This window comes from Paramisgurnus dabryanus, chromosome 19, assembly GCF_030506205.2.
Source record: "Paramisgurnus dabryanus chromosome 19, PD_genome_1.1, whole genome shotgun sequence".
Lineage (NCBI taxonomy): Eukaryota > Metazoa > Chordata > Actinopteri > Cypriniformes > Cobitidae > Paramisgurnus > Paramisgurnus dabryanus.
Window position 1 is genome coordinate 30,518,205 of NC_133355.1, and position 13,915 is coordinate 30,532,119.

The window sequence follows — 13,915 nt, forward strand, 5'->3', positions numbered from 1 at the left end:
AATCGTCATATTACATAATCGGAGGACTTTTTTGCAGAACCAAAATGCAGATATCTCTCCTCTCAGGGGGAAATGAGGGAGGGAAACATGGTCATTCAGTAATACTGCCGGGTTTCTACAGATACAAAGCTGAATGCTAAATCGGTGAAGTATCCCTTTAAGTAGTGTTCATACAGTTCAGCTTGAGTACATGGGTTCAATTTCCAAAGTAGACGTGGATTGAATCCATTTGAATTAAAACATCTGCCATACGAATCAATTGCGATTAAATCGTTCATCAACCTATGAAAACTACTGCTGGGTGGTAATATAGCAGTATAAAAATGAAAAGATTTCTTTATAAAGTCAAAAATGGACGTGTGAAATTTAGAAATTGACGGAAATTAATCAAACTTTAACAAATTTGAAGGTGAAATGTGTGATTTCCGAACCAGAAGCAGACAAACAACAGGGAGCGCTGGCACAAAGTCATGGCATTGGTTAAGCCAAAGCTGAGCCGCTAAAAACAAGCAGACTGCAATTCTTCTAATTCTGGTACATAATTAACACACTTTAACTTTAGATTAAAAAAAATGGGTAAATAAGATGCATTTTATTCACTTTAATTCCCAGCTTTTTCCAGAACAATAACTGCTAATAGTAAATACCACCCAGCTTTACTGAAAGCAACTGTAATGAAACCTAATGCTAAATGATTTAAAGCAACCGAACTTCACATGGAAACCCACAGGAGTCCTCATACGGACTTCGATCTGCAGAGGACAGTGAGATTACAAGACAAAAGAACAACTGTACAACATTGGTTAGAGGAAGACAGACAGAAGATCAGAGGGTGAAAACACGAAACAGTCGAGTGTTTTGGTTTAGGAAACGGAGCTTGAGAAAAGAAGGACAAAGTTGTTCCGTTTAAAGTTAGTTTAGCTGCCTCTGTGGAAGAGAGAGCCTCCAGCGTCCATCTAACACTCCCCCACTCTACAAGGAGATACAAAAACATGGACATATTAACATTGGGAATAACGGTGCGGATGGACTTGGGAATTGTGTGGGTAGGATGGGGAGGGGAATCTGGGATTGTGGTAGGATAAGGGATAAAACAAAAACAAACAGAATCCCACCAAAATAATGCATCATCCTAAACATAAGAGACACGGTTGTGATGACATCACGGCAAAGATCTCTCACCAGGAATTTGCGTTTCTGTTTCCAGTGGTTGCCCTGGGCGTTCGTGGCCATGTGGGCTTCTGTGACGACGCGGATCAGCTCCCATTCCTCCTGCGTGGGCTCTGGCCTGTCCCACACCGTCTTCTGCCGTTCTTCGCGCTTCCGCCGCTCCCGGTTCTCTTCGATCAGCTTCCGTTTGGCTAGACGCTTGCTGTCATCCAATACCACTGGAAGAACAGGAAGAAGTTTCAGAAATGGGAGAAAAGGCAAAAACTTGGCCAGGATATTACATTCTGATTAGGATTGTTTTTATGTTGTTTCACATAAAAACATTCATTCAACTATCACCAAAATCTTACTTGAGAATCCACAGTGTCATTTAAAACATATGGCATTAAAAAAAGAGTCCTTCTCAGAGTTTAAAGGGGACATTCCAGAAGACGTTTTTAAGATATTAAATAAATCTTTGATGTCCCTTGAGTACATATGTGAAGTTTTAGCTCAAAATACCATATAGGTAATTTATAGTGCCATGTTAAAATAGGCACTTTATGGGGCTGAGCAAAAATGCACCGTTTTTGTGTGTATCCCTTTAAATCCAAACGAGCTGCTCAGGTGGGCGGAGTCTCAAGCGCTGGCGCTGTAGACAGAGCATCGAGGGAGATTCTCTCACGAAAGAAGTTAGTGAGCGATGTTAAGCATTATATATTTGAACATGTTTAAAAAGTCAATTATCTGTTTTATGCATACTAAATACATGTTTATCAGCAGATGGGAAACATTGTAGAACAAAAATAAAGACTTTTAGCTCTCATGCTGCTTTTAAACAGGCACAATGATTTTCAGCATGTTACAATAAATTACGTTTCCACAAACACTCAGAAGTTTACTTTTTGACCAAACCACTTGCACATTTAAATGATCTGTAATAAAACAACACGTTTAATGCTTAAACTTTAGAGAAACAGATCAAATGACATGTTTAAGTTTATTGTGTACACATATTGAACACATTCGCGTTTCTGTCAGTCACTCATCTATTTTGTAACTCCTCATTCATTTGAAACTTCAGAGAAACATTAAACAACATATTTACTTATTGTGTATGATAGTGAATACGCGTTGTTCACTCAATCTGTCTCGTGCAGTGAATTAATCCTCGTGTTCATTCATATAAAATCAGAGAAACATATTAAACAACATAACTTACTTGAAAGCGAACCGTCGCGTTGCTCTCTCTCTCGTTCGTTCGCTCACTCGCTCTCTCTTTCTTGCACTAAGGTAACGTTAATCCTTTAGAACGTTAATTCAATCTTTAGAAAGATTATTAAAACTACAAGTTATAAGATTGTAGGCTCCTGTTTGTGTTTGATGGAATACAAACGCGTCGCGCTGTCAGTCATTCTTTCCCTCTGTCTATCGCACTCGTGAGGCCGTTCATGGTTGGATAGCGCAGTTGAAGGGGCGGTATCATTATAATAAGAGCCCTTAGCTACGTCATGCGGGGAGCGAAATCCGCATGACCTATTTATTCACATGCTTGCAGAGAGAGCCTTACCAAAACAAAGTTACAGGGTTGCTATTTTTCATGTTTTCTGGGTTGGTAGAAGCACTGGGGACCCGATTATAGCGCTTAAACATGGAAAAAGTCTGATTTTCATGGAATGTCCCCTTTAATTGTCTTCATATTAGGGGTGTCAACAATAATTGATTCGGCAATGCATCGCAATGCGCGCATGTACGATTCAGCATCGATGCAGCAAAGTGCCATAATCACAAAAGTGCCATTAAATTAGCAAAAGTGGATTCGGACATGGCCATTAGGCTGTGCGCTTTAGACAATGCGCTTAGATTGTTAAAATAGGGCCCATAATCATCAAAGGCAAGATGGTTTACTTTTTGAAAGAAAATACAAAAATTTGCTAATTCCTGACGAGGACCAGCTATAGCTCTTCTACTTTATATTATTTTATGATGACTAGAAGTGGTTTAATAAACTTCAAAGTAAACTCCACAGTCTGGTGTGTATTTTAAATATGGAATACTCACAGTCTGTTGCCATGCCGACAGCAATGCATTTCTTGAAGCGACATTCCTGGCACTGATTCCGCGTGACTTTGTCGATGGCGCATTTCCCTTCATACTTGCAAGCGTATGTCGGGTTTAAGTTCTTCTGAATTGTACGCCGGAAAAAACCCTTTGGAAACAAGAAACAAGGACTTCATATAAAGTCATTCAGTTCTAAGAGTCATTCATCGAGAGGCTGAGCTACAAAAAGCAACTAAACAAGTTTGATGTAAAACACTCACTTTGCAGCCCTCACAGGTAATGCAGCGGTAATGATATCCGGTTGCTTTGTCCCCACACACAACACAAAGCTCATCCTTGTCCAGGTAACTTGGTATGTACCCTAAAAAAGTTACAAGTACAGTAAAACATCTCGCTTAATCTGCAAATCTCAGCATGTTTGGAAAAATGACATTGTATTCAATAAAACACCAAGCGCTAACAAAAGGCTATTAAGTTTGGCAGCTGACAGCAGCTCAGAATCAATATGTGATCAATAAATCTCAAGTAGGTCAGGAGCATTGAGCAATAAGCTCTAAGCTTCCAGCGTGTCGTTCGCAATCAATAAAACATACAACAGCCCTGAAAATCAATACACTACTAAAAGACAAAAACTTATGACTCAAATTTCCCCCATTTTAAAAAGAAACTTTACAGTCACTGTTACAGCATATCAATGACTAATAACAATGAAAACACAAATCAAGGGCATGTGGCATGTTCACAGGCTGGGTCATAAATCAGAACAGGACTAGCAAATGACATTATGATGTAACTCAGATGTATAAGCACGACAACTATTAGCTCAAAATCTTCCTGTGCTCAAAAGCCAAAAAGTCTCACAGTACAGTAAAACCCAAAACCTCCAGCAAAAGTTCACGTTCAAAGTAAAACAACATGCAACAGAACCTCGGGTGAAGGCTACTACACAAGAGCAGCCCTACTATTAAAACAGCTCTCGATACCTTTCTTTTGTGCCTCTTGCATACACTGTATCTGAGAAAAGTCCTGCCTGCTGTCAGGGTAGAAATCAGGCTGATGGTAGTGACTGAGTGGGACCTCCATGCTGCATAACTCGCTCTTGAAAACAGGGTTACCCCCAGAAAACGGGCACCCATAGGGCTGGCCGGGTGGCCAGGCCTGCTCCATGCTGGGAGGGTGGTGATGTAACGGCTGTAGCTCACACTGATTGAAACCGGGCCCTTCACCACCGTACATGCAGTACTCGCCTCCGGACGGGACCGAATACCCCCCACTAACGCCGTGGGCCATGTCATACATGTCTGACATGCAGTAATTCATTACAAAACTCTTCAAAAGGCACAAAAAAAATACTAAAATAATTTAGCTTAAAAATAACTAGTACGCGACAGTTGCATAGAAAAGCATACGATAATATAATTGTAAGACACTTCAAGTCATGAAGCAAGCTGGGTGAAAGGTGTCTGGAGGACACGGGGTCTTATATATGGAGAATACACCCGCCCCATTTGTCCCTTGCCCTGCCAAATTGGGTGGAAGATTTCTAAGCACGCTTTTGTCTAATCTGACACCGGACAAATCCAAAAGGTTGAGCAGACTGGGATGTCACATCCTCGAACGCAAGACTTATATGATGACACACATGAACACATTCGAATTTAAGACATGCACCTTTAAAACATTAAATACGACATTAGCGTATGTAATAAGACAATAATATGTGATACAATGTCAAAGTTAAGCTGTTGATTTAAAAATAAAAAAACACAAATCTACAAACAAAAGTTTACTGATTTTGAAAAATAAACACTTCATCCTTTATAAAGCTGTGATCATGTATTGATTGTGTTATTCAGCATAATCCTAAACTTTAGAGCAAAGCAACAGATGACACCTGCTAAGACAACTTGATGGCATAAATGATGTAAGGGGAAGACAAAATAAATAGTCCTGTCCTGTCTTTAATCTGTCTGGCATATATGTAAAAACCTACATTTAATTTAATCAATTATTCAATTGCTCAAAGTAACTGCCTCACAATAATTCATTGCATATAAAGAGACAATTAATAGTCTTTAACTTCAGACTGTGCCATATAAAGTGCAAGTAAATTATTACAGTTTTTACTTTAATAGACTTTTTACAACTATCCTCATTCAGCCTAGCAAATATATTTATAAAAGAACATAAAATATAGATTTAAGTTTATTATATTGGATTAAAAATACATAAAACTAAAACAGCAATGGAGGTAACTTTGTCGGTCAGCTATGGGCTAGTTAGGCATCATACCCAAATAATTGACTGCAGATGCTGCCATTGACCAACCAAATCACAGTGTAATAGATTATTATTAGCATTTGTGTTCAAAATTTTATGAAAAAACTTTATTGTGTTTAATAAAAATAAAAAAATATGGTTGGCTTTCCGGTATAAAGTACCTGGCTTCCATCCCTATCTAGACATAAGCAAATCACAAGGTGCTGTACAAATAATTTAGAAGAAACTATAAAAGTGTAAGAGCAACAAAACAATACATGACTGGGATTCCAAATTACATACAACTACAGTACAGAAACAACCAAGTAAACCAAGAAAAGTTTAAAACTAGGATGGGATGCTGAGAGATAAGTCACAGCCAGCCAAACGTAGCAGCAGGTACCAGCTGTTTATAGCAAGTGCATCTTAGGCAAAGCTTCGCCCTGATACCAGTTTAACTTTATGATGAGGTGACGGCCTCACATAAGCTTAATCTTTAGAGGGATTTCATAAAGAACTTTAACCGACAAAACAACATTCAGACACACTTCTGCACATCTCTACAACCTGGCATTAGTAAAAATCTCCAAAACGGACAGTATATCATGGATATATTTTTTAGCAATAGCAAACAATGCATTATATGGGTTAAAATGTTTTATTTTTAATTATTATATTATTTAAAATTCATATTCCATTAAGTTATTTTGTAAACCATAAATCTAAAAAAAATTAATTTAGCATTAGTAATATGCGTGGCTAATGTCTTCATTTGGACAACTTTAAAGGTGATTTTCTCAATATTTAGATTTTTTGCAAACTCTGATTCCAGAATTTCAAATACAGTAGTTCAAATATTGTCCTCATAAACCATATATCAATGGAAACCTAATTATTCAGCTCTCAGATAATGTATAAATCACAATTTCAAAAAAATTGGCACTTATGACTGGTTTTGTGGTCTAGGGTCAACAAAAGTCATCAAAATACCATATAAAACATGTACATCTAAAACACTTCAAGTACTGGGTAGCTGCTCTTAATTTGAAAAGGGAAAATTCCACTGTAGATCTAATGCTTTACAACCAGCACCCGTTGCCAGATTGAGCATTTCAACTGAACTTTATACGGTCAACATCATACTGTCATCCCCAATGAATGAATACAGTATGCAGACATGGCACATTTTACACCAATGTCCGAACAAAAAACGCCAGTAAACAGGTGAACAATTACTTTTAAACTAATCTGAGTATGCAGTATGTTAATGTTATCATACCATAAATGAAGAAACACTTCTGGGGAATTTCAGAAGCATGAAAAATGATAAACTTACCTGACTCACATTCCAAGATTTCTCCTATTCAAAGCTATCTCAACATTCGCCATCCAACCCCAAACCCTTAGAAGTATCAGAGAAACTCAAGTCATCAAGAACTTCCTAATATTCTTCCCAAAACATCTCCATAACTGCACTGTCCTCACTGTCTTACTGTGGGTTGACACATTTGCCTTTGATTTACGCAGAAACTTCCTGTATGTGTTCAGTTTGGCTGCCCTGGGCACTTTTGCATCTACAACCAGACTTTCACACCAATTTATTCCCTGTTGGCTCGATCACATGAGGTCCTGGGGGTTTAAGGCTGGTCACGTACAGTTTTCAGATGGCGGCCCTCATAGCTTTGGGGATAGGGCCTGGGTTGACATGGCTTTCTGAGCCAGATGTCCCCATCGTTACCTGAGCAGAGAGCTACACTGAGGCCACCTTAACCAAACAGCCAGGGTGACCTGAGGGGAAGAACAACAAAATATTGTCTCGTCCCTGAGAGACTCCCCAACCACACCAACAAATGTCAATTACCCACAGACAAAAGGCTCATGCATTATATTGACTCAAAACGTAATTTGTAAGAAAATGCAGGCTGGCATGAAGTCTGTTAAGCAAGCTTTGCTCACTGACCGGTTAATGGCAAGAGGCCTTCGATCAATACTATTAATGATCTAGACATAACTGATCAATACGGTTACTGATCTAGACATAATCTAGACATTTTGTAGTCAGAGCAATCAAGGACACCGATCAATTAACTAATCATCTTAATATCATAATCTGTGCTTAATAAAAAACCCAGGGGAAATGTTCGACTGGTGGCAACATATTTGAATTTTTGTTTTCTATAGAATAAAATTTACTCTGGGAAATAACCAGACTGATTTCAAAGAGTAAAAATTACAGTACATGGCAGCTGTTTAAATGAAATGAAACACATTTAGGAAAAATAACTACTAAATTTAGCTACAAAATACTGTACTATTAACACCTAAAAATGGCAATTTAATATGTCCGATATGTGTGGAAATTATTTATTACTAATTTACCTCTGATAAATGAAATTGGTAACACTTTACAATAATGTTTTATCAGTAAACATTAGTAAATACATTAAAGGAATAGTTACAAACTTGTATACATTTCTTTGTACTGATAACAAAAACAAATCAAAACATTTTACCAGCAAGTATTTGTTTCAGAAATCAGTTTAGCCACTTAGCCAGACCGATAAATAAATACAGACCGGTTGAGGCGCGTATTCTCGACAACGTGTGTGAGTCAGATGAAACCGTCTATTCATTAATATAAAAAGTATATTAATGACAGCAAATACCTGTATGTATACCTGTTCTATGTAGCTTTCTTCACTTTCTATTAGATTTACTGCTGCTGCTCTTTCTCGTGTTCGGTAATGTGTTGCTATATTATGAATAAGCGGCCCATCAAAACAACGGTAAACAGCAGTGGATGCTTTCTTCATTTTAAACACAGATAATAATAGTTTTATCATAGATGCAGAAAGGGGGTGGAGTTATGATATATGTAAAAAACACCATCCAATGTAAAGAGATTCAGTTGCAAAACCCAAGTAATCTTGAATGTTTAGCCTTGAATATGACTATCTCGCCTCAGATGTCCTATACTATTGTAGTAATTTATCGACCGCCTAACTCGAATATTAGTTTTTATAAAAAATTTAAGTCTGTATTGTGGCAATTTGATTTTAAGAAAGAAATAATAATAATGGGTGATTTTAACTTAAACTGGGGAGATAAGTCTTCAAGAATTAAACTTAAGCAAATTTTTGATGGTTTTAATTTGGTTCAATTGGTTAAAGGTCCAACAAGAATAACTAACAACTCTAGTACCCAAATTGACCTTATATTTAGTAATAAACCGGAAAGGATTACAAAATCATTTAATATGATAACTGGTCTATCAGATCACAATATGGTGCTAATATCAAGAAAACTTACTTGCACGCGGATTATGAATGCTGCCAATAAGGAATTCTTTGGTATCCCGAAAAGCAAACAAGAAGATTTCAAGGCAGCCATACAAAGTATAAAATGGGATGAGTTACTGCCTGATAATGATTTAGAAATGACCAGTCAAATTTTTACACAAAAATTGCAATCTATAATCCATGAATTTTCAATTAATATTAAATGTAAAAACAAGAAACAAAGTCTTCCCTGGATCAATGAGAAAGTTTTAAAATTAATGAAGGAACGGGACACTGCTTTGAAAATGGCCACAAAATCAAAGTTGTCCGTTGATAGGTTTAATTTCGTTAGGCTAAGAAATCTAGTAATTAGAGAACTGAGAAAAGCAAAGGCAGATTTTTTTATTATAATTGCTGAAAATTCAAATGGCAACTCTAAAGCCATATGGAGCCAGATTCAAAAATTAACTGGTCAAAACATTAGTATAACTAAGCCAATTGTATTAAAAGTTAATGACACTATCTTGGAGAGCCCGATTGAAGTGGCACAAGCCTTCAATCAATATTTTGTTGAGTCAGTAGATTCTATTGCCCAATGTTTTTCAGTACAACAAAATAATGTACATATAGTCAATACTACAGAGTCACCATTAATACTCAGATCAGTGTCGGAGGATGAGGTTGTAAAAGTAATTGCATCTCTAAAACCTTCAAGGGCTAAGGACATCTATGGTATGGATACACTAATGCTGAAAGAGAATAATTCCTCAATAGTCATCCCATTAACACGTATAATTAATATCTCATTGACCCAAGGATGGTTCCCTGATTTATGGAAGCCTGCTGTTGTGGCCCCTATCTTTAAAGGTGGTGACCGTCAGCTGACTTCACATTATAGGCCCATTAGTGTTGTACCTATAGTTTCAAAAGTATTTGAAAAATTAATTAACAAACAAATGATAGATTATTTAAATAATAGTTCCTTTCCATTGCATCCATTGCAATTTGGTTTCAGGGCTAACTACTCGACAGAAACGGCTACATGTTACTTTATAGAAAAGGTGAAGGCATCACTGGATAAAGGTGGGGTAGTAGAGGCCGTGTTCCTTGACTTAAAAAAAGCATTTGACACGGTTAATCATAATATTTTATTATACAAATTACAGAATTTTAATTTCTCCTCAGAGTTAGTCAGTCTTATTAAATCTTATCTTTCACTCCGGACTCAATATGTTAAAATTGGCAATTATAAATCTAATCCCCTATGTCTTTCAACTGGGGTCCCGCAAGGCTCAATACTTGGTCCAACCCTTTTTAGCTTATATATTAGTGATTTACTGTTGGTGTGTGAAAATTGTGATGTTTTAATGTATGCCGATGATACAGTTATTTTTACTCATGGTGGGACTGCTGCAGAGGTTGCAATTAAGCTAACAGAGATTTTAAGGAAGGTGACATCCTGGCTTGATCATTGTTGTTTACAATTGAATATTTCAAAAACAGTTTGTATGTATCTTTCCAAAAACTCTTCTATAGACATAGAACAAGACATTTTAATTTCAGGACATACACTAAAAGTTGTATCAGAATATAAATATTTAGGAGTTCATATAGACTCAAATCTTACATTCAAACCACACATAAAAAAGGTCTGTCATAAAGTAAAGTTTAGTTTGGCAAATTTTAGGTATATCAGAAACTACTTATCAACTAAAGCAGCTAAGGTATATTTCCATTCATTGATTCTCTCTTACATCACTTACTGTATGATAAGTTGGTCCAATGCGCACTCGACTGTTTTAAAACCACTGAAATCATTATACAAGCAAGCTCTCAAAATTTTAGATAAAAAGCCAATTCGTTACCATCATTGCCAAATTTAAAAAAAATATACATTGCTTAGTTGGGTAAACCTCATAAAGTACAGAAATGTTTGTTTAGTTTACAAAATTTTACATAACTTAGCTCCCCCACCTTTACTCGGCCTTATTAATTTTAAATCGAATGCAAATAGAATCACAAGAGGCGCAGCAAGGAGGGACTGTATAATTCCATTAAAAAAAACTGCATTTAGTCAGGCTGTATTTTCATTTACAGCAGTACATCAATGGAACTCAGTTCCACCATCAATTAGAGAGTCGCCATCCTACTACACTTTTAAGGTTAATGTTAAGAAATGGTTTAATGATAATCAATATTGTCAACACTGAACATTCCCATCTATTAATAGTAATTGTATCATCTTTTATCTTTTTTTATCACTTCCTAAATGTGTATTTATATGTGTAGGTGTATATGTATGTATATTATGGGTGTATATGTATATATATATATATATATATGTATATATATATGTATATATATATATATATATATATATATATATATATATATATATATATATATATATATATATATATATATATATATATATATATATATATATATATATATATATATGTGTATATATATATATATATGTGTATATATGTGTATGTATGTATGTATATGCATGTGTATATATATTTATATATTATTTGGTCATTTGATTGGTTGTGATTTTATTATAGTATAAATTTACCTCTTGTATTTTCTTAACTATTTTATTGTATCACAACAGTTTCTGTTTTAGGATGCCTATTAACATCTGGCAAAGGGACTGCCGATGAAAACTAGCCTGTGGCTAATTCGGGTTCAGTTACATTTGTTATGAATGTTGATACGTGTACATTGTCCCTTTTCAAATAAACAAATAAAATAAAATAAAATAAAAAATAAAACAACCACAGTAGGCTCAGGGTCAGATTTACGAAAGAATATATTAGGTATGTTTACATAAAACCAAATAATCCGTTTATAATCTAATTGATGGCTCAATTGTATTAAAAGCCTTCATTTAAACACCTTAATTAATACAAGTGAGGTCGATCGGATGCAATAATGTATCGCATTGGTGGGAGTAGTGTACTCCGATCAGTGATCCAATCAGCGGGAGAAAAGTATGCATGAAAAGTAAAGCGTGAATCGTAGTATTTTCTCAATCGGATCCAAAAATACATTGTGAACATGCGGATAACATTTGTGCTCAAGTTCACGTCTCATCACAGTAACATGCAATAGCACTACGCATTATTAAAAAAATTCTGCAGCGTTCATGTGTACTTTCATAACAATAGTCTACATCAGAATTCCCCAAATCATTCCCTGGAGGGCTGGAGCACTGCCTCCAACCCTGATGAAACACACCTGAGCAAGCTAATCAAGGTCTTCATGATCACTAGAAAATCACAGGTGGGTAAGTTTGATTAGGGTTGGACCTAAACTCTGTAGTGCTCCGGTCCCCCAGGGTAAGATTTGGGATACCCTGGTCTACTTAAAGCAATAAATAGCTGAATAAATAAATAGAGCAGTGGTTCTTAAACTTTTATAAGCGTGCGGCCCTCCTTGTATACGGTGTATCCTTACGTGGCCCCCCCAAAGAAAATTTAGGACATAAAGCATTCCAAAACGTAATATTTGAATGAACCAAAACATATTAAATTATACAATGTAGTGCTGTTGGTTAGTAAACTTTTTTTTTATTTAATTACACAGAATTTATAATACATTTATTTATTGTATAAAATGTAATTTATCCGGTGCACCCCCAGCATCACCTCAGGGCCCCCAGATTGAGAATCCATAGAGTCTCTCTATCAGGTTTAGTAGAACAGTGGTTCTCAAACTTTTTCAGCGTGCTAGCGTTTTTTTGAGTGCTAGCAATAATGGTCAGAATATGATTTTATTTATCTTCATGAATTTCCAGCGAGGACATTATTTAATTAATTCAAATTTTTGATTTAACCGTTCTAATTAAAAATCCTTTTCAAGGACGACCTGGAAAAAGGCACACCATGACAAAACTTGTCAAAATCATTAATAGATACAAAGGGCTACACATGTGGGTAACATTTCAGTATAGGGACCAATTCTCACTTTTAACTAGTGTCTTATTAGCTTACATATTGGCTGTTTATTAGTGCTTATTAAGGACATATTAATGCCTTGTTCTGAATGACCATATTGTACATCCCTTAACACAATCCAATACTTAAAACGGCTATAACAACTACCTTAATAAACTATTAATTAGCAGTAAATTGGGAGTTTACTGAGGCAAAAGTCATAATTAATAATTAATAAGTGTTCCCCATACTAAACTGTTACCCAAATGTGTAGTAGCAACGTATCACAACTACACAACTTTAGTTGTTGTCAGAGATTTAGGGCCAGATTTACTAACAGCTTGTCCCAGTGCAAACCATCACTTTGCCGTTAAGTAACGACTGTTGGGATTTACTAAAGACACGCAGGATAATTAGAGCTGAGGTGTTTAGTTATTTTTGTGACTGACCTTATTGCATATGCATTTCTAGGAGTTTACCTTTCAGACGCAAAATTTAAGTGAGGAGAATATTTTAATGATTCACACAACGCGATTTATTCATGTTTGCGTGTGTTATGACTGGTATTTACGACATTATTTAACACCAAAAAAGCATGTAGTAAATCATTTTGCGCTCAAAATGGATGCAATTGTTGCTAAAAGAAAAGGCATGACAGAGAGCGTGTGATACAAAGCAGAGGATTGTTTTAACATGTAACAGTTTATTTGGGATGCCATATTATTAAAAAATATTGTTTGCCAAGCCATGTTATTTATTATTTGCTGAATTAAATAAAAGAGGAGTCACTAGAAGTCACGATACCTGACTTTTCCAAACTTCTTGTAAACCTTTATTTTTTGTCCTCCAGTTCTTTTCAATGTAGGCCTACTATGGTTTCATTGGCTGGGATAAAACACCCCGAATTGAAGCGCACCTCATCAGCTCTGCTTATTTGCCACCCTAAGCTAATTTGCGCTGTTCTTAGTAGATTGTGTTTGTGATTATGGAAATCAGCTGTGTTATTACTTTTTTAGTAAATAACCAGCAGATATTACCACTCCCATCAGCGCTTTTTTGAAATTGCGCTCCAACGCAGTTTAGTAAATCTTCCCTTAAACTTGACTATGGTATCGAAGGATTTAAGCTGTAACATGTAAGGTTTCTTTGAGCATATCTGACAAATATTGTCTACAGTCATAAGTCTGGGCATTACTGCTAGTTCACTTTAAAGCTAACTTCATG

The 13,915-nt window shown here is 35.9% G+C and overlaps 1 protein-coding gene across 10 annotated transcripts in view; it reads right to left on the reverse strand.

The window, feature by feature from the left end:
• The window catches only part of thrb (thyroid hormone receptor beta), a 136,533-nt gene that overhangs the window by 10,805 nt on the left and 111,813 nt on the right, over positions 1-13,915 (reverse strand). For 8 of the 10 annotated variants that reach the window (XM_065290928.2, XM_073812749.1, XM_073812750.1 and 5 more), the window contains 3 exons: positions 3,471-3,571; positions 3,211-3,358; positions 1,183-1,388 (listed from right to left, as the gene is read on the reverse strand). In XM_065290928.2, coding sequence (XP_065147000.1) covers positions 1,183-1,388; positions 3,211-3,358; positions 3,471-3,571 — 455 coding nt within the window. Of the gene's footprint in view, positions 1-1,182; positions 1,389-3,210; positions 3,359-3,470; positions 3,572-4,193; positions 4,922-13,915 lie in introns of those variants that run through there. The other 2 variants (XM_065290937.2, XM_065290938.2) reach the window with 2 other exon arrangements.